The sequence below is a fragment of the Phoca vitulina genome, unplaced genomic scaffold, assembly GCF_004348235.1.
Source record: "Phoca vitulina isolate PV1807 unplaced genomic scaffold, GSC_HSeal_1.0 scaffold1, whole genome shotgun sequence".
Lineage (NCBI taxonomy): Eukaryota > Metazoa > Chordata > Mammalia > Carnivora > Phocidae > Phoca > Phoca vitulina.
The window spans coordinates 108718891-108739498 of NW_022589704.1; the positions used below are offsets into that span (position 1 = coordinate 108718891).

The 20608-nt window shown below is 37.5% G+C and overlaps 1 protein-coding gene across 1 annotated transcript in view; it reads left to right on the top strand.

Annotated features, from left to right (window-relative positions):
- Positions 1 to 2310: 2310 nt before the first annotated feature.
- UGGT1 (UDP-glucose glycoprotein glucosyltransferase 1) overlaps positions 2311 to 20608 on the top strand; it is a 115217-nt gene continuing 96919 nt past the window's right edge. The window contains exons 1-4 of the mRNA XM_032412794.1: positions 2311 to 2534; positions 7640 to 7775; positions 12321 to 12403; positions 14882 to 15012. Of these exons, the coding sequence (XP_032268685.1) occupies positions 2477 to 2534; positions 7640 to 7775; positions 12321 to 12403; positions 14882 to 15012 (408 nt within the window). The 5' untranslated portion in view covers positions 2311 to 2476. The remainder of the gene's footprint in view (positions 2535 to 7639; positions 7776 to 12320; positions 12404 to 14881; positions 15013 to 20608) is intronic.

The window sequence follows — 20608 nt, forward strand, 5'->3', positions numbered from 1 at the left end:
CCCCCTCCCCTCTAGAACCCTCAGTTTGTTTCTCAGAGTCCATAGTCTCTCATGGTTCGTGAGAGTCCTTTATATATTTTATACACAAGTGTTTTGTCAGATATGTGGTTTGAAATTATTCCCAATATTCCACTGTAGGGATATAACACTAATGCAAGATGTTAACGATAGGGCAAATTCTGTATTGGGTGTTGGGGTATGATGGGTATATGGAACTATATGTACTATCTGCTTAGTTATTCTGTAAAATTAAAACTGTACTAACAATAAAGTCTATTAATTATTTTTGAAAGTCTGAGTCTCATTTTTCTCATTTTACAATGATGAGAGAGGAGTAAGTTACTTCTTATATTTTTTCCATCTTTAACATTTAGGATTTCCCCCTTCTAAATAAAATTTATTTAGAGCAGTTTTAGATTCACAGCAAAATAGAGCAGGGAGTAGAGTTCCAGTATACCTCCTGTACTCACAGAAGCACAACTTCCACTAATCAATACCCACCGTGATACATTTGTTATAATTGATAAACTTACACTGATACATTCTTATCCCCCAAAGTCCGCAGTTTACACCAGGGTTCACTCCTGGTATTGTACATTCTATAGGTTTGACAAATGTATGATTACATGTATTCATCCCTAGAATATCATACAGAATAGTTTCACTACCCTACAAGTCCTCTATGCTCCACCAATTTGTCCCTCCTTCTCCTTAACCCAAGAGACATCTTTGTGGAATAGTTCTGCATCTTGATTTTAGTGATTACACAAATCTACATTTGATAAAATGACAGAACTGTACACACAGATTGTATCCATGTCAATTTTCTGGTTTTGACATTGTGCTCCTAGTTATTTAAGATATAATCGTTGGGGGAACCTGGGTAAAAGGTAAACGGGACCTCACTGCACTATCTTTGCAAATTGTTGTGATTCTGTAATTATTTCAAAATAAAAAAAATAAAAAAATAAAAAATCTGGTTTTGTTCAAATAAAACAGCACTGAATTTTCTGAGAAAGGTTTGGAAAAAGAGAAACCCAACTTTCTTAGAAGCTTTAAGGTTATCATGTAGTTGTATGTTATCACGAACCAAACATTGTTGTTCATAGCAGAAGACCAAGTTAAAACAAAAAAAGTGAAAACCCAACTCCATAATGTGGTGAATTAAAAAACAACTCCCTTTTTAACAGAAGCATCACCTGAAGTGATTTAAAGAGGAGTAGAAAACACACCATGGAAAGCTACTGGCACAAAAGCTCCCTCAAGAAATGAATTTTAAAACACTCATTTCCATTCCATATTTTAACTCCTTATGTTCCAGCAAAGAACAGAAAACCTAATAGCTACAGTTCTCCAGCACAGTGTAGACATACAGCTATTCGATTAAGAAAAGTGTTTTTAGTCCTTGTTCTGGCATTCTCAGGGGTAGGATTGTGTATGTCATATAACCAAAAGTCTGTCAGACTTTTACACTTTTTAAGTACTTTCAATGTATTTTTGGATTTTAGTTCACTTTGACTTAATTAAAAATATATACTCCAAAGAGGTATTCATTTGTGGGTGGGTAAAATGATCTGCCCTGTGTCACATATTCTGAAACAATTTTGCATGGTGATTTATATTTGCCAAAAAAAAAAAAATCAAGGACAGAGTAGTCTTTGCACAGAAGTTGTCGCTGCCAGTATAAGCTAAAATCGGCTCATAAATTTTTTTTTTAAAGATTTATTTATTTATTTGTCAGAGAGAGAAAGAGAGCGCACAAGCAGGGGGAGCAGCAGAGGGAGACGGAGACGCAGGCTCCTTACTGAGCAAGGAGCCCTATGGGGGACTCGATCCCAGGACGCTGGGTTCATGACGTGAGCCGAAGGCAGACGCTTAACGACTAAGCCACCCAGGCGTCCCTCGTCTCATAAAATTTGAAGTCTCCCTTTCCCCAAAATTTAGGGGCTAAGATAAAGTCCAAGATGCTCAGAACATTAAGCAATTTTGTCCCCTTGTGCAGCAATGCTTTTAATGTAAGGGTTTAAGGAAGTACACTCCGAAGTGCCCCACAGTCCAAGTCGGAAAAGAGGCTGAAACCCGCATGCGGCTTCATCACCTGGTACGGTTTTTCGGTCTCAGCGGTCAGTCCTAGTCCCATTCCCTAGACTTTAAAGGTGCCGTCCTCCCCAACTACACTACACAGCGCGACCAAAGACGGAAGTGGGGGCTTCCTCCGATACAAGATGGCGACCATGCGACGCTCTAGGCTGCCCCGACCGCGACTCGGTAGCCGGAAGTCCTCCGGCCCTCGCCATTAGGAAGCGGAAGTAAAAGGCTGTAGGTAGTTGGGCAATTGCTCTGCGAGACCGGCTTGTGAGGGGAGCCGCGGGAAAGGCGCGTGTCGGCCGCTCACTGGCGCAGCCGCTGCCGCCACCGTCACCGCCCCGCCCCAGCGTTGTCGCTGGCATCGTCGCGGACGAAGCGCGGTCCCAGCATGGGCAGGAAGGGGGACTCGGGCGGCGCGTGTGTCGCGGCTGCGCGGCCGTTGACAGGTACCCCTGGCGTGGCGTGGGGAGGTCTCGTGGACGGGGAGAGGGTCTGGGACGCGAGGCAACCCCGTGCCCCGGTCACCTTGAGCTTCCGCTTCTTCCCTGACTCAGTTTCCCCTTCCGTGCCCCAGTCCTGTCCCTATATGCGAGTCCCCCAAGTTGCCCTCAGTGGTCTTCTGGGCAAGGTATCGCTTCAGCGAGAGTGGCCGCGGGCTCTCTTTAGCGGTTTTGAGCCTTCATTGAAGAGCTTTGAGACCCGTGTGCCCAAGTGCAGAAGGAGGTGGGGGAAGTGCCCTAACCTGAATTTAGACCAAACCTGACCCTAAGTAGATTGAGAACCAGCAGTTTGCAGGACTCTGATTGGAGAACGACTTGATCTTTTAATAGATTTCTATTTTCCCTAAAATGAATTCGCGTGATGCATATTGGTTGCCGTTTTCATTTAAATACGAGGATCTGTTGGCTGGAGATTGAATGATCCGGTTTCACTTTTTGTAGGACCTGCCAGAAGAATAAGATCTGCGTACATCGCCAATAAGTTATGGATGTGAACTGTTCTTCTTCGTTGGCCAAAATCACTAGATTGTTTTGCATTCCTTGCCAGATTTGAGGACTAGCATATTTTGTTCATTTGAAGTCCGGAGGTCTTATACCTTACTGTGCTACACTATCTTGGAAACATTCATCGTGCACTTGCCAGCCAGTTTTAGTGTGATATTTGAAGACACTTAAAATAGTTACTTAACACCACAAAATTTGGGATGATTGTAGCTTTTCCACTTGGCTTGCTTTTGATAAACTTAGTTGATACTTTTTTTTTTTAAGATTTTATTTATTTATTTTTACAGACAGAGTAGGGGGAGGGGCAAAGGGAGAGGGAAAGAGAATCTCAAGGAGGTTCTGTGCTGAGCCTGAAGGGGGAGGCTTGATCTATCGACCCTGAGATCATGACCTGAGGGGAAATCAAGAGTCTGGGCTTGACCACTGAACCACCTAGGTGCCCCGACACTCATTTTAATAAAGGAAATAAACATTGCTTAGTACAGTAGCATGACAACTTTATAGCCCACGTTTAACTTGAGGGAAAGAACTTGAACTATGTAGAAAATTCTGTTAGGTCTTTCCTGCAGTTACCTGTGATCATTTTCATATCAGATGTATAGTAACTACTATTATAAAAATTTAAATTTATGTAGCTCACAGCAAATGGTCTTGCTAATAGGTATAAATACATATTAAGTTTAATTATTTGGGAAGTAAATTTATTTCTCAAGAAGGGTCCTTCCTAATATTTTTCCTCACTGTTATGTATGTTGAAGCTCAGATGGCTGTAAACTTGCAGGGTGCAAGTTGGTTTTTTAAGAGTTTGTCAGCTATTATCTTCAGTTTACAAATGGAAAAAGAAGGAGTTGGTGATTTAGAATTTTATGCCTCTTCTGTTTTCCAAAAAGTGAAAAGTGTTTTGCCATAATACAATTTTTATTAATATTTCCAATATCTTACTGTAGATCAATGAATAGGAGATAGTCATTAATTTAAACTAAGGAAAATGGGCCACAGACTAGATCTTACAGATAATACATTTGGGCCTAGGACTTACAGAATGTTTTTAATTTACCCACCATGCCGCAAGCATTGTGCCTATGATCATGCAATGCCACATTGTAGATTCTGACAGCTATTATTTCTCACAGTATTCATATTTACTTAAATTACAACATTTAAGGACCACTAGGATCAGAGTGATAAGATTCTCATAGAATGAAGACATTCTGAAACAAAAGGCCACTTCAGTGAAGTTCTTACTTCTCTAAAACAGTCTTTTCCTGGAGTTTAGCCTGTGGCATCAAGGATGTGGGGTCTAAGTAGGAAAGCTCTTCTTTAATGTCCACTTTTCTCTGTCATCTCCAGTGGTGCTACACCTTGCCCCAAGAACTCTCTCTCTCTTTTAAAATAGTTCAAGGGGGTCTCTGGGTGAGTCTTGGTGCATAGTTTTCATTTTAACCCTTCTTAAGTCCTAGGCTTTTTTAGCATCTTTCCTCTTGGTGTCACACTCCTTTCTTTCTATTTGCTTTCATTCTTCCCTTAATGAATGAAGCCTGTATTTGTTTATTTCATTTGGAGCACCTCCTGTGTTCCAGGCATTATGCTAAGCATGTGGCCCGGACAGACAAAACTCCCTGCTCTTCAGGAGCTCACATTCTGTCCCCGAAGCGAGCCTGAATACAGATCTGTCAGGCTAGTTGGTCAGTTTGCTTTGGTCCCAACTTCAGGCTGTCATGCTTGGTTTCATGTTGAATCTGTGCTTTCCTCAGTCACCTATATCCCCAGGACTCTGCCCCTAGAAAGTCCCTGGACTTGCCTTGGTTCTCACAAGAAAGCTTTGCTCAGTCAGGGTCAGCACAGTATGAATTCTTATCCTTCCAAACCAGACAACCAGGGGGATAGCATAGTATTGTGGAACTTAAAAACAGGCAGACGTGGGTTCCAAGCATTGCTATTTATTAGTCAGGCAAGTTCCTCAGCCTCTCTGAGCTTCCATTTTCTTATTTTTAAAGTGGGAGTGATAGTGTTTCAGCCATTATGCCATATAGTTATAGAATATCTACTGTTTGCCAGGTACTGTGCTATTTGCTGTGGTGAACAAAGTAGATATGGCTGCCACACTTCTCCTGGATAGTTGTGTGGAAGGACTAGATATCATGGTATATGCAAAGTACCTGACACCATGCTTGGCCCAGAGCAATTGCTCAGTAATGCTAATGTTTCCTGGGGGACCTCTTGTCACTCCCTGTTCCCCACTCTATGCATGCAGCCTGCCTGGGGTTACTGGCAGTGGTGTCCAGTTTCTAGTCCAGAATTACCACTTTTGGGATTATATGTCTAGGCCCCTTCAGGGCAAATTGTAAACAGAGCTGTAGTGCAGTACTGCTTGAACATAGTTCATATATTCTGTCTCCAGTTTAGAAGTTTCGTGACTTTTGGGGAGGATTTTTTTTTCCCTAACCACAGAAAATGTATTTCCAAGACATTTTTTTGAGCCCATGTAATAACGATGATGCATTATTATTCTGTAATTTAGAAGGTGGTTTCTTATGAGAATGTCTTTTATTAGAACAATTAATTCTATATTTTCATGTTGCTTTTTCATTCTCACAGTGTCCTGGTGTGGCAATTTTCATGTTGCTTTTTCATTCTCACAGTGTCCTGGTGTGGCACATAGTGGTACTCCTATTTCAGAGTCTGGGAGACCAAGGGCCAGAGAAGTTACTAGGGAACTTGCTTATGGTTAAACTGCTAGTAAGTAGCAAACGCAGTAATTTATCAGAAGTCCCTGACTCTGAAAGTTTCTCTCTTTTCACTCACCAAGTTTTTCTATCATGCAGAGCAGGTTTCTGAGGCTATAGTTCAGGGGCCTGTAGGGGAGGGTGTCTAAGAGTTCTGGAGCGGTCTGAAGTTGTATGTAAAAGTTTCGGTCCTTGCTTGCCCCTCTGTAGGAAATGTCAGTAACTTTTGCTACACTCAGAAAGAGCCACCCTCCCCACCCCCCCACCTCCCACCCCAGCCAGAAATCACTGCTAACAGGTTTCAGTGTCAGGGGTCTAGTTGGTTAGCCCTAGTCTTTTCAAATGTTGGTTATTTATTTATTTATGCATGCTTATTTATAAGTGGGATATTAATATTAATTAGCGAATTAAATCAATCAGTTAAGCTGGCAATGCCTGAACTAAAGTAACTTTTCTATTTGGTTTAATTTATTTTGCTTTTGACCATTTGTTTTTTAGAGATACTGTGTGTTATATGAAGCAGGATATTGGCACAAATGTTAATGCTTTTTGTAAAAAGAGGGTACTGACTGGTCCTCCAAACAATAGCTTTTCTAACCAGTATCTCAAGGAATTGGGGTGAGTCTGGGGTGAGCCTTACCAGACATTAGCATGCAGAAGCACAACTTTGTTTTGGTGTTTGCCACATATTCATGTCCTCTTTGGGTTCCCATTCAAATGGGTGGAACTTAGATACTGACTTATATAGCCTGGGGGAAGTCTGATTAGGGTTTTGTGAGGCAGTCTTCTGAGATGAAAAATCAGGCCAAAGAAACCTGCAGCTGGAGGCCTTTTTCTGAAATGATCTGGACACCTCACTGTGCTTGAGGAGGTTACTGCTGGGAGTTCAGGAGGCCTGCATTCGATGGCCATGCCAATTTACCAGTGACCCCAACTTCTTTATTTTGTAGATAGGGACCCATTGAGTTCTAACATTCTTCATTCAGAACTGGTATTTGCTATTTGCGTTTATATTCAAGACCCATTGGTTAGCTCCCTAGGGCTGTGGTAACAAAGTATCAAATTGTGTGGCTTAGAGCAATGACAGTTTCTTTTCTTCTGGTTTTGGAGGCCAGACATTCTAAATCAAGGTGTCACAGGATCATGTTCCCTCTGAAATCTGTAGGGAGCTTTTCTTTGCTTCTTCCAGCATCTGCTAGCCCTAGGAGTTCCCTGGTTTGCAGTATAGTTCCAGTGTCTGCCTCCGTCTTCCCTGGCATTCTCCCTGTGTCTATTCACATGGTGTTCCCAGTGCATGCCTGTCTCTCTGTCCACATTTTCCTTTTTTTGTAACACCAGTCTTACTGGATTAGGGCCCACCCTAATGACCTCATTTTAACTAGATTACCTCTGTTAAGACCCTGTTTCCAAATAAGTTCATATTTCGAGGTGCTGGGTTAGGACTTTTGGGAGGACACCATTTAATACCCATCATTTACATTTTCATCTGCCTCAGCTTTGTTTACTGTCATGCTTCGTAAACTTTGTTTGTGTGCAACCTGCTGTGCCACCAACTGACTTTTATACCTGTGCATAGTATAGGCGCCCCAGGAAATGAAATGGAGTCTTTGTAGGAAAGAGTGTATGATCTATACTCCTTTAGTTATGTATCAGTCACTCAGCAAGTTGAAACCATGGAGATAGTAGGTGCTGTTATATTTTAGAAGCATTTCCATTTCTGTAATTTTCATGTTATTTTGTGTCTCTAAGTATCAAGACTCAGGTTTAAACATTTCTTTGTAGCAAAACCTTTTTCTTTTTCTTTTTTTTTTCCCTTTTTAGGGGTTTGCTATAAAATGGGACTTCTGATTATATTCACTGGACTATGGCTGTTTTCCTCAGTAAAGGCAGATTCAAAAGCCATTACAACCTCTCTTACGACAAAATGGTTTTCCACTCCGTTGTTGTTAGAAGTCAGGTAAGAAGACATCTTTTTTTCCTTTAATGTGTTTGAGTAAAAATGTGGGATCTGCTAGTGAGTATTCAGGAGCTTTTTTAGGCAGCGAGATTATCATCACATGCATTTAGTCAGCGCCTCTTTCAGTGTGCATTGTGCTGTGTGCTAGTCAGAGGCTGTTAGAACCACAGAATCTGTCAGTAGGATAGGATAATATTGATTCATAGAGATCCTTAGGGACTTCTTTGGACAAATATATTGAATTGGTTAAACTGTCTTCCAAGAAAGGTGTACATGTGGTAATAAAGGAAGAGAAAGTTGTACTTAAAGGAATTTTTCTATTTATTTGAAAAAGGTTTTAAGAGATGTTTAATAAAAGAGAAAGAAGAGAGTTTGGCAAGGTGAGGGGAAAGAGGGCCTGCTCCTTCTAAGAAGTTGGAAGAAGGTCTTGAGATACAAGAACGCAGAGGGGAGTCTGAGGACATGGCTAGATTTTTTTTTTTTTAAAGATTTATTTATTTGACAGAGAGAGATAGCGAGAGAAGGAACACAAGCAGGGGGAGTGGGAGAGGGAGAAGCAGGCTTCCCGCAGCGCAGGGAGCCCCATGTGGGGCTCGATCCCAGAACCCTGGGATCATGACCTGAGCCGAAGGCAGACGCTTAACGACTGAGCCACCCAGGCGCCCCGCACATGGCTAGATTTTATCTAAGATTTACATATTCCACATTTTAACATCTCCAAAATTAAGATGCATTTTAATGCAATCAAGATGTTATCTTACAGTTAAAATCAGTAACATTTTCCTTTTTAGTGTTTCATAAAAACGATATGTCTTAAAATTGACGGTGTGTTAAAATCTATAAAATACAGTATAGTCAATGATTTCTTGGGAAATTGTGTATTCCAAGTGTATTTTTTAGTTAGTGTTTATAATATAAATAACCAGATACCTCTCTTTTAGTCAGTTTTTTGTTTATAGAGGGAAACTTATTTTTATTGTATCTGAAATAATATATAGGTAGGACTTGTAGAGAATCTCCTAAAACATAAATTTAGGTAGATTGAATGGCAAGCAGTTGGTAAATCTCAGAATTTGATAGTGCTAGAAATTTGAACTGTTGCATTACTTCAATTAACCTTGGTCTATCTTTGTACTCTTCAACTTAGAATTTTGTCTTCTGACATTTCCTCCTTCATCCCTAGAAAAATGTGAATGAAGAGTTTTTGTTGTGGTGATTGTGTTTATGAATAGTTGCATCTCCTAAGGAAACAGCTTCATTTGGTATTGATAAGAGGACTAGTGGGAAAGTGGGACTTTTAGGATCTGATTTTAGCTTGCTGAGGAGCCTCATGGACTTTCTTTTGATCAGACTTAACCTTGTATCACTCCTCTGTGCCTCCCTTTTCTCAACAATAAAATGGCCAAAAGAAAAAATTCCTACTGCATTTATTTCATAGCAGTGTTATAATTTGATAAATGGTTTGAGCTCTTCCAGTGTCAGAACTTTATTAGATAGAGAGGGCACTTATAAAAGTGAAGTGACCGAAGGTTGTTTGAGATCTAAGCTGCCTGAGTGGACTCTAATAGCTGACCTTCCCCCCGCCCCATCTTATTTTGGCTGATTTGTCTGGTGTAAATCTAAGTGTTTGAGGTTTACTATACTTTTTAAATAATTTTGTGCAATTAACTATAACATGTTTTATAATACTTCGCTTGACATTCTTTACTGAGTTCTACTCAGTTACTCTCACACTAATTTTTTGGTTTTGTACATTGTCTTAAGATTCTTATGGCATATACTTATGGGACTTTTGAAAAAGCATGTTAAAACTGTCAGCCTTAATTAACCCATTTTTTTCAGTTTCTTTGATCTCTGTGAAGTGAATAATATATACTGCTTCCTCCACCAACTTTTCCTTTCACAAACATTGCCCCTTTTCATGATTTCCTGGCCATTTGCCATTTTGGTTGACTATTTTTAGTCCTCTTCTGTGGCTATTTGCAGACATTTTGCCAAGGTAATGGCAGTCTAGGCAACTCAGAAATAAGTTGCGCATATTAGAAATCCTTGATATTTCCCTACAGAAGTAGCTGAGGCCACTATTCTTCCCTCCAGGTCCATGGCAGACATTGATGGCAGATCACAGCATTGTCCATCTGAGTGAGGGTGAGGGGACAGAATATCTCTCTACACATTGAGGCATGCAGCTACCACAGATACTTTACCTTCCCTGCATCTAGCCCTTAGGAACTAAAAATATTCCCATGTATATTTTTAGATTAGGCCTGATCCTAATGAAGCAGTTGTAGCTTTCTGGTTGTTCATGAAGTGATATATATTTAATTGAAGTAGAACACTGAATATGTTTTGAACAGCCATAGTTACTAACAGAAATCTTGTATAAATAAAGCTACTATTGTTAAAATGGAAACCAATAATCATTTATTGAGTACTAGATACTATAGTGGCCCAAGAATGCAGAATGATAGAGATATAAATCAAATAGATTTGATTTTGCATTCCAGATTTTTCATTTGCTAACTCTGTGCCCTTAAGCAAATCAGTAACCTCTCTGAGTTACAGTTTCTTCATTCTAAAAATGGTTATAAATCAGGGTGGCTGTGAGGATTTAAGGGCGTGGGTGAATATACCAAGCATAGTGGCTGTCGCATAGTAAGCCCTCCTTAAAGATTCATTTCCCTTCCCTTTCTAGTTCTTTATGGAAGGAAGACCAATTCTGATCTCCAACAATAACTTTGGAAATCTAGAAAACAAGTTTGTTACCAGATTTATGCTATCTGGTGGACATTCAGGTTGTTTATGTTTTTTTTTTCTTCTGTCATAGACTAAAAACTTTTTATTGTGATCTTTCAAAACATTTGTAAGTGGAGAGAATGGTACATATAATGTGCTCTCTCTCTACCTGTCACTCAGTTTTGGCAATTATCAACTCAAGTCCAGTAACCCATAACTACCACCACCCTCCTCCCTTATCCTGCTGGAGTATTTTAAAACAAATCCTAGACATCATATAATTTCATTTGAAAAACTGTAGATGTTTTACTCATGGAATAAGAATAAGAAGCTAAAAACCATTTAAAATGAAAAGCAAACAAAAATATACTGTAAACAAATGGCAGCATCCCTTTTAATATTGTCTTGTATTGTTCTTACCTTCCTTGGATTAGTTGAGTGGATCTAGTCAATAATTTCTTAAGACTGTTTGAAACTTAGATGTTGTAAGACTTATTTATGCAGTGGGGATGAAGAAGACAATATACTTCAAATTTTCCTGTAATTATATGAGGAGCATATATTTATTTGCAGATGGCCTTTACAGGAAGGTCTTAGCTTCAGTGAATCCTTGTTTTCACCATTACAACCTTTGAGTGTATTATCCTTTCCCCCTCTTCCACAAGCTTATCTTGTGAATGCAGCTTTAATTCATGAATTTAGCGTTTATTTGCATATCATAATCTATTTGTCTTAGTATCTGTTTTCTTGATCATAAGCTATTATAGGATTGGTGTGATGTCTGTACTAGTTACTAGAAAGCCTAGAAAAATGCCACATTCAAGGAGGTACTAAATAATTTAATACATTATGATAATGGGTATTTTCAGAAACCTGTTTTTAGAGAGGCTGTATTACCAGGAAATGTTTCTTATTTTTCCCATATTTCTGTGTCTAGCTGTGGAGTAGAGTGAGAGTTGTACACCCCAGTGTTGACAAGTAATGGGAAAGTCTTCCTTTGGCTAGGTAAGCTGAGATCCAGATCTGTAGTTTGCTTTAAGACAGTGAAAGATCACCACTACATTAGTATTCTGTCTCAGAGGAGAAGATAACCAATTTACATGAATCATTCAATCAATACACACATTTTCTTTTAGGGATTTTAGACTCTGGAATGAAGGGAAATTTAGAACGGCCATTATTTAGATCTGTAGAGTAAAGTCAAGAAAAAATTAAGGTGGTGTTAAGTTCTAAGAACTTATTTTATTAAACTGAAATTTGGTGATCTTGAAAATTTGGATTTATGGATGTTAAAAGATTACAACATGCTTCCTTTAGTCTCCTAGAAATTTTTTTAGGGTTCACGGTTTCCTTGGGAGAACCTTAGGCAAAACATATTTTTTGTTCTTTGAAAGTTCTTTCAGAAAATAAGTGAGCAGAACTAGTACCAGAATTATCAGTTCTTAATTCTACTTCTACTACCAAAAGCATTTTCACAAAATGGGGTTTCATAAGCTTTATTTATATTGGGACTTCCCTCTTGTTACATTATTATTCCAGGTTTCTTATGGAATACCTATTAGGCTATTAATATGAATAAGTGAATAAGCTACTAAGCTAGTTAGTTATTAATAGCCAATAAGCTAATAAGACTTGCTTATCATTAGAATATATATTATACATGCTTGTGTATAATATATATTATAAAAGCCAAACTCTGGACATTTGGAAACTTAAAAACCTATTTTTACTCTTCTTTAGTAATGTAGCTTATATTAGAAGATTTTATTAAGTTGTTTTATTTCTGATATTTCCCCCCTTTTCTCCCAGTGAGTTTTTAGCAGAAGACAGTCAAGAGAAATTTTGGAATTTTGTAGAAGCCAGTCAAAATATTGGATCATCCGATCATCACGGTAAAATTGAAGCAAATGCTTCTTTGACTTTGGTATCTGGGAAAATATTAGAAAAAAATGGTCTCTTTCACAGTATTTGTGGCATGGCAATTAATGGAAAATGTTTTTATCTTTAATGACTAGATTTGTGATGGTAGCCAGCAGAGCCAACACAAACTAATACTTTTGAAGCAGTTTATAACTTTGGCTATAAGTACTGCCTTTGATTTCTTCCCCCCCCCCCCCCGCCTTGTTTTTGTTCTTTTGTGTTGTTTTATTAGAAGTGCTATGTGGATATTTTGTAGCAGTCAAATTCATTTAAAATTACTTAGTATTAAGTATTAACTTAATTACCATTGATTTTATTCCCTTTTTCTTTTGTTATGAACTAATTACACAACTCATCTATTATGTTAGGTTCGGTATCGTTAAATTAGTGCCATCCAAAATGCTTCCCGTTATGCCTGCCAGCCACCCACAACTTGAGTGTCAAGGTATCAAATGAATGACAATGTCAACTGTATCACTTGTTTACAGTTTATAATGTGCATTCCCACTTTCTAGTTCAGTGTAAGCTTTGTAGATGTTTGTAGTATAAACATAACTAGTCAAAGATGTGGATACACAGGTAGCTAAAACCTTGAATGTTACATTGACAGGCCTTGTTGAAGAGCAAATGTGTGAAAACAATGTGACTGCTATTAATATTTAACTGAATTGTTTTTTAACTTTTTGATTTTTATTAAAAATAATACAAATTTTAAAAGTCAAGTCTGAATTTTTTTGTGATATTAGTACATAAAGGTTTGAGCAAACATCTGTAGTTTGAGTTACATAATTTAGAGTCAACTGGAATTGTTTGCATTATCGAAAAAAATCATTTTACTTTTAGTATACAATTTCATAAAACAAATTTATCGACGTGGGTCTTATAATGAAATTTGAACTCTGACATTTAAAATGAAATTTCCTCAATATAAATGATAATATGTTCTTGGTTAAAGTTGGGGGTATGAATTCTTGGAAGTGATCATAAAAATATGTTAAATATTTTATTTGAAATATTATTCATTGTCTCACCACCCAAAGGTATTGACCATTAACATTCTGGCAACATTTTAAGTATTTCTTTCTGATGTCTTTTTCTACTTAGAAGATGCTAATGCCATATAGAATCTTTTGTATTTTGCTTTTCAAAACGTTAGTTATATTCCTTAAAAACTTTTTTTGATACATAATATATGATTTACTAGTCAAGCTTATAAAATGCTTATACAGAAAAATCTTGTTCTCTCCCTGTCCCTGCTCCTGTTTCTTCCCTGCTTTTTATAACTATTTAAATTATTTTGTTTAGCCTTCAGTGTTTTTTTTTTTTTTTAACAACAAATACATCATATGTATTCTTATTTCTCATTCTTTCTTACAGTAAAAAAGATAGCTCGCTATGTACAGTTGACCCTTGAATAACATGGGTTTGAACTTCATGGGTCGACTTATACTCAGATTTTTTTCTGTGAACACAGTATAGTACTTAAATGTATTTTCTCTTTATGATTTTCTTAATAACATTTTCTTTAGCTTACTTTATTGTAAGATTACAGTATAAAATTGCATATAACCTACAAAATGTGTGTTAATTGACTTTTATGTTATCGGTATTGCTTCCTGTCACCTGTAGGCTATTAGTAGTTAAGTTTTTGGTGAGTCAAAGTTATACGTGGATTTTTGACTGCATGGGGCGGTTGATGCCCCTAAACCCTGTGTTATCCAAGGGTCAACTGTACATTGTTTTGTACCTTGCGCTTTAATAATATATCCTGGGGATTTTTTGATACTGGTACGTGTATTTTTTTCCCCCTCAGATAGTTTGTTGCAATTTTTAAATGCTTCTTTCCAAACTACAATTTTGTTAATATCCTTTAATACTCTGTACTTCCTCATCACACTGCTCAGTTTTGCTGGGTTATTTGAGTAGGTAACAAACATATGGTAGGCACTGGGGATACAAAGATAAATACATTATAACTTCTGCCTATGGGGGCTCAAAAACTATTTGGGAAGAGGTAGATAGTGAGTAAATAGTTTAGTAATGATGTGATAAATGAAAGAGGTAAGGAGAAAAATATTATGGGACCAAAGAAGAGATGTACTTGGTCCAGTGAGGCATGGGGTAGGGATTGGGAGTGACTTTGCAGAGTAGGTGATGTCACAGCTGAATTCTTCTTGTGGAGGTAGGTAGGAGTTAGTCATCCCAGTAAGTGGGACAGTTACGGTCCAGGTAGAGGGAATAGTGTGAACAAAGGGAAGAAGAGAGGAAGAGTCCAATTACTTCCTGTACTCTAGAGAATTCTAAGCATTTGACAACAGTTCAAGATAGGATAGTGGTAAAATTTTGCCACCATATACCTCTGTAACATGTAGCTTTATACTTTATGAACTATCTTATTTGGATACGTCTAGTTGTATATAATTATTTTGGATAATGTTCTTCTTTGACAGGTACTGATTATTCCTATTATCATGCAATATTAGAAGCTGCATTTCAGTTTCTGTCACCTCTACAGCAGAATTTGTTGAAATTTTGTCTGTCCCTTCATTCGTATTCAGCTACAATTCAAGCCTTCCAGCAGGTAAGTTCAGTGCTTAGAGATAACAGTATTTTTTAGGGGTTGTATAACGTGATGATTGGATATATTGCGATTCTCCTGGCATTGTGTTACAGAGCTATAACTTTTCTGATTGAAATTTCTGAGGATTTCTTTATAAATAGAAAGCAAAGCTGACATTAAATCTTCAGATCACAGGTTTTTTTTTTTTTAGTAAAAAACCATAATTTGCACTTATTTTCACTTAAGAAGAAAAGAATATCCACACAAAAATGAAACTACCAGACTTCATTTACACAACACAGTGTAGGAGGCATAGTCGTGTTAAACCAATTGACCATGAATCTGATCACAGCCTGTAGATCTAAAAGCAGTTCACAGGAAATTCAGGGGATGGGAAATACGAAGCAATATCACAGGGGTAACAGGAAAATCTGGAATGTAGGAAAATTTGTAGTTTAAATGATCTGATTCCTTCAACAAATGTTACAAGGAAAGAAAGGAGGGAAGGAAGACCGTCAAGAGAGACTTAAAGTATATGTCAACTTAATGCAATGTGTGAATCTTGTTGGATTTTGAGTTGAACAGACTCCCATAAAAAAAAAGATGAGAGAAGCGAAGATGAGCATACACCGATCATATATTTGATGTAAAAGAAATGTTAGTTTTAAAACCGCTATTTTATTATAAAATAAAACAGGCATAGAAAACCACTCACAAGAAATATGTGGTGTAATGAATTTTTGCAAAGGGAGCACTTGTAATTTTCTTTCAGGTCAAGAAATAGAACTTAGCCAGGCCCTTTGGCAGTCCGCCCTTCTTGTGCTCTGCTCTCATCACAGCTACCTTTCACCCTCCAACAGGAACTACTTTATCAACCTCTGTTGAAATGACTTGCTGCACTTCTTTATCATTATATTGCCTAAGAGTGCATCTCCACACAATAGTTTAGTCTTGCTGAGTTATAAAAATTTTGATAATTTTTTTTGTGGGGGGCGTTGAATTTATAGGTTCTTCTTCTATCCCTTTCCTTTCTTTGAATAAATTTTTTCACAGTCTGTATTTTGTTGACCACATACTCAGGATGCGGTTCAACTTATTCTCTGTCCTCTGTTTCCTGCACATTGGCAGCTGATCCAGAGGCTCAATGAGAATTGTGTTTCATCCTTTTGGCAAGTGTAAAGGTAGTGCTCTGTTTCATGAGGAGATACCTAATGTCTTTCTTCTCTTTGATTTAGCAGTCGTTACTGCTCTATGCTTAATCCATTAATTCTTTGGGGGTTGTGAAGTGGTGACGCTCATTTTTTTTGTTGTTGTACATATGCTCACCTGGTACTGTTCACATGGGGAAGGCAGAATACATAATTGATTCTTTCCTGCTATTTACCAGGTTTTTGAATGAGTTTGATTCACTAGCATCCTTTTACTTTAACCATTTAGTTTTTTGTTTCAACTCTTTTTTTATTGTGGGAAAATGTAGATAAAGTAAGATTTATCGTCTTGGCCATTAATTTAAGTGTACAGTTCAGTGGTATTCAGGACATTCTTATTGTTGTGCAGGCATCACCACCATTCATCTTTAGAACTCCTTTTGTCTTGCAAACTGAAACTTTCTACTCCTCAAATAATAACTGCCCATCCCCCCTCTCCTCTCCCCCCTCATGCTTGGTAACCACAATTCTATTTTCTAGCTCTGAGTTTGTCCATTTTAGATACCTCATTTAAGTGGAATCATACTGTGTTTGTCCTTTTGTGTCTGGCTTAATTTCACATAGCATGATGTTTTTAAGGTTCATCCGTGTTGTAGCATGTATCAGAATTTAATTTCTTTTTATAACTGAATAATATTCCATTGGATGTATACAACACATTTGATTTATCCATTCATCTGTTGATGGGCATTTGGATTGTTTCTTCCTTTGGCTATTGTGAATAATGCTGCTTGGAACATTGGTTTATGACTGTCTGGTTGAGTCTCTGTTTTCAGTTCTTTTGGGTGTATACAGAAGAGTGTAATTCATGGATCATGTGGCAATTCTGTGTTTAACATTTTAAGGAATTGCCAAACTGTTTTCCACAGCAGCTGCACCATTTTACATTCCCACCAGTAATGTACCAGGATTTCACTTTTTCCACATACTTCCCAACACTTGTTATTTTCTTTGTTTTGATAATGGCTGTCCTCATGGGTAGGAAGTAGTGTCTTGTGGTTTTGATTTTCATTTCCGTAATGACCAGCGATGTGGAGCATCTTGTCATGTGTTTATTGGCTATCTGTGTATCTTCTTTGGAGATTTGTCCATTATTTGTCTTTACCCATTTTTCAGGTGGATTGTTTTTGTTGTTTTGTTGTTGTTGTTTTTGTTCTTGTAATCATTTATCAGATATATACTTTTCAAATATTTTTTTCATGTTCTATAGGTTGCCTTTTCACTGTTGATAGTGTCCATTGATACACAGAATTTTTAATTTTGATGAAGTCTGTTTTATCTGTTTTTTCTTTTGTTGCCTTTGCTTTTGGTGTCGTATCCAAGAAGTCATTACCAAATCCAATGTCATGAAGTTTTACCCCTATATTTTCTTTTTTTTTTTTTTTTTTTTTTAAAGATTTTATTTATTTATTTGAGAGAGAGAGAATGAGAGAGAGAGAACACATGAGAAGGGATAGGGTCAGAGGACGAAGCAGACTCCCTGCCGAGCAGGGAGCCCGATGCGGGACTCGATCCAGGGACTCCAGGATCATGACCTGAGCCGAAGGCAGTCGCTTAACCAACTGAGCCACCCAGGCGCCCCTACCCCTATATTTTCTTCTAAGAGTTCTATGGTTACCATATTAGCTCTCAAGTTAGGTCTTTGATCCATTTTGAATTTATTTTTGTATATGGTATAGAGTAAGAGTCCATTTTCATTTTTGCCTGTAGATACCTATTTTCCCAGTATCGTTTGTTGAGAGACTGTCCTTTTTTCTATTGAATGGTCTTGGCACCCTTGTTGAAAATCAGTTGAGCATATATATGAGGGTTTACTTCTGGGCTCTTTATTCTACTCCATTGGTTGGTATGTCTTTACTTATGAAAGTACTATCTGTTTTGATTGCTGAGCTTTGTACTAACTTCAGAAAACAAAATATGAGTCTTCTACTGAGTTCTTTTGATGCAGTGCGGGTAGTCTTTGATTGCTTCCTTGCTATCTGGTATGGTAAGTAGTTTCAGATTTATCTTGTATATCTCTGACCTTAGATTTGAGATCAGCTCTTTCTCTAGGAGGTTCATTAAAATTTGTTTGTTTTCTTTTGGTGGGAATGATATTTTAAGAGCACTATCTAGGCATTAGGGATACTCATTGCAAATGGGTTGGTCCTTGTTCTTAGACCTTTTAAATGGGCAGAGGTAGGAGGTGACTATGTGCATATCTAAAGGCAAAATATATAAAGCTATGCAAAGATGAAATACTTCATGAGTTCATACTGATATTTCCAATTCAGATCAGGACTACTTTGTTACATCTGTAGGTCTTTTCTTCCACACTGAGAATATTGGTTCTCAAGGTTATAAGGGATGATAGAATTAGACTGTCTTGTGGTTTACTTGTTTGTTTTATCCACGTTACATACACAGTAACCTTAATAACAGTAGTCATACCGTTTCCACAATTACATTTTCTTTTTCTTTCTTTCTTTCTTTCTTTTTTTTTTTTTTTTTTTAAGTAGGCTCCACGCCCGGCGTGGAGCCCAATGCGGGGCTTGAACTGAGATCAAGACCTGAGCTGAGATCAAGAGTCAGACTGACTGAGCCACTTCAGGTGCCCCCACAATTACATTTTCTATAAACAGTTAAAAATTTTTCTTTGGCCTAGTTATCCCCATTTTTAAAAATGAATATATTCTACCTAGAGCATAGATGTTTCATATTATACTCTCCCCCTCAACCCTCATTTAGTCTTAGTTCTATAAATAATTTATATCTTTAATGCTCACAACCAGTCCTTTTGCTACATGTCTTTAGTCAGTTGGCTTTCCTGAGTCTTGCTTACTGGTAGATTCCTCAAGAGGGGCTCATAGGAACAATATTTCCTCAGTTTTGCATGTTTATATATGTTAGATATAAAGTCCTTGCTTTATATCTTCTTTCCTTGGCTAAAACATATTTCATTTTCTTTTAGCATAAAATCTTGCAGAAAGTTGGATGATATCTTATATTCTTTCCCTTAAAGTGTCTTGGTCTTTTTGTCTAGAGGCCTGAAGGATTTAAAATTTTTCTTTAATATAGCTTACACTATATTCTAGTGAATTATGACTTTGAAAAAATTGAAGAGTGATTGTTCTGGGTCAATATTCTCAGGTATCCAGTATGTTCTTATTAATACCGAGTTTCAGATCATTTTTTATTTCAAGAAAGTTTTCTTAAAAACTTACTATAGTTTGTTTTAGTCCCTTGTTTTGGAATTCATATCATCTCTGTCTCTGTATGTTGAACTTTCTTTGCCCAGCTTCATTGTCACTTTCTCTGAATTCCTTTCTCTTTATTTCTTTTTGATTTTTAAATATTTCCTCCTTTCATCTTCTATTTCTCTTAAGTCATTACTTCTCATGTTTTTGTGCCCCTTCTAGTTTAGTCTTCATTTCCACAATGATTTCTCTTTTACAGATTCTTTTCTCAAGTCTTTTGCCTCACTTCTGAGTTTTTCTAATTCTGCCTTAGGTTCTTCTTTACGTCTAGTATAATTTTCTTGATATATTTTAACTTGTTTGAAATAGTAGTTCACATTTCCATCTGTTTTTTGGCTGTGTTTTTTTGACATGGCTTTATTAGCTATGCTCTCCAGTATGGTAACCAGTAGCCATGCGTGACTATTTAAATTTAAATAAGTTAAGATTAAATGAAATAAAAAATTTAGCTCTTCAGTTCCATCAGCCAAATTTCAAGTGTTTAATGGTCACAGGTGGCAAGTGGCTACCACATTGGACAGTATAGATGTAGAAGATTTCTCTTGTTGCCGAAATTTCTGTTGTACAGTCCTCATCTATAAAAATAAGGATGTTACTCTATTCCTCCCCCTCCCTTTTCTTAGCATTGTGTGGGATTTGACATTGAGACTTTTCTGCTCCTTTTGATGTGAAATTGGTTTCCTTATCTTTTAAAGGTTGGCATGGCTCCCTCTTCTGTTGATTTTAGGTAGTGTTAAAAAATACGGTGGCTTAAAAAAAATGGTGGTATGGTTTTTGAGATTTCCTTTATTCCCCTCCTGCACTTTCACTGGACTTTCTCTTTAGTTGTCTCTATATCTCTGCGCTCTCCAAGTTTTATTGGACCCTCAGCAGTTTCTTCTTACAGTGGGGTCCTGTCCTTGCAAGTCTCCTAGCCTGTGAGTTTTGAGAGTTCAGAGCAGCTAAACTGCCCTAAGCCCTTTAACCTTTTCATGGGCCTCCTTGTGCTCACCTAGTACTAGATTGAACAAATGCGTTGGCCCACCATACTTTATAGTGAAAACCTGTTGGCTCTTTGGTTTTCTTGTTGTCAGGATCATCAGAATCTCTTATTAAACATCCCTCTGCTTCCTTCCCCATGGCATCTAATACCTGCAGGTCTTATGTCATAGGGATATTTTTTCCCATTCAGTT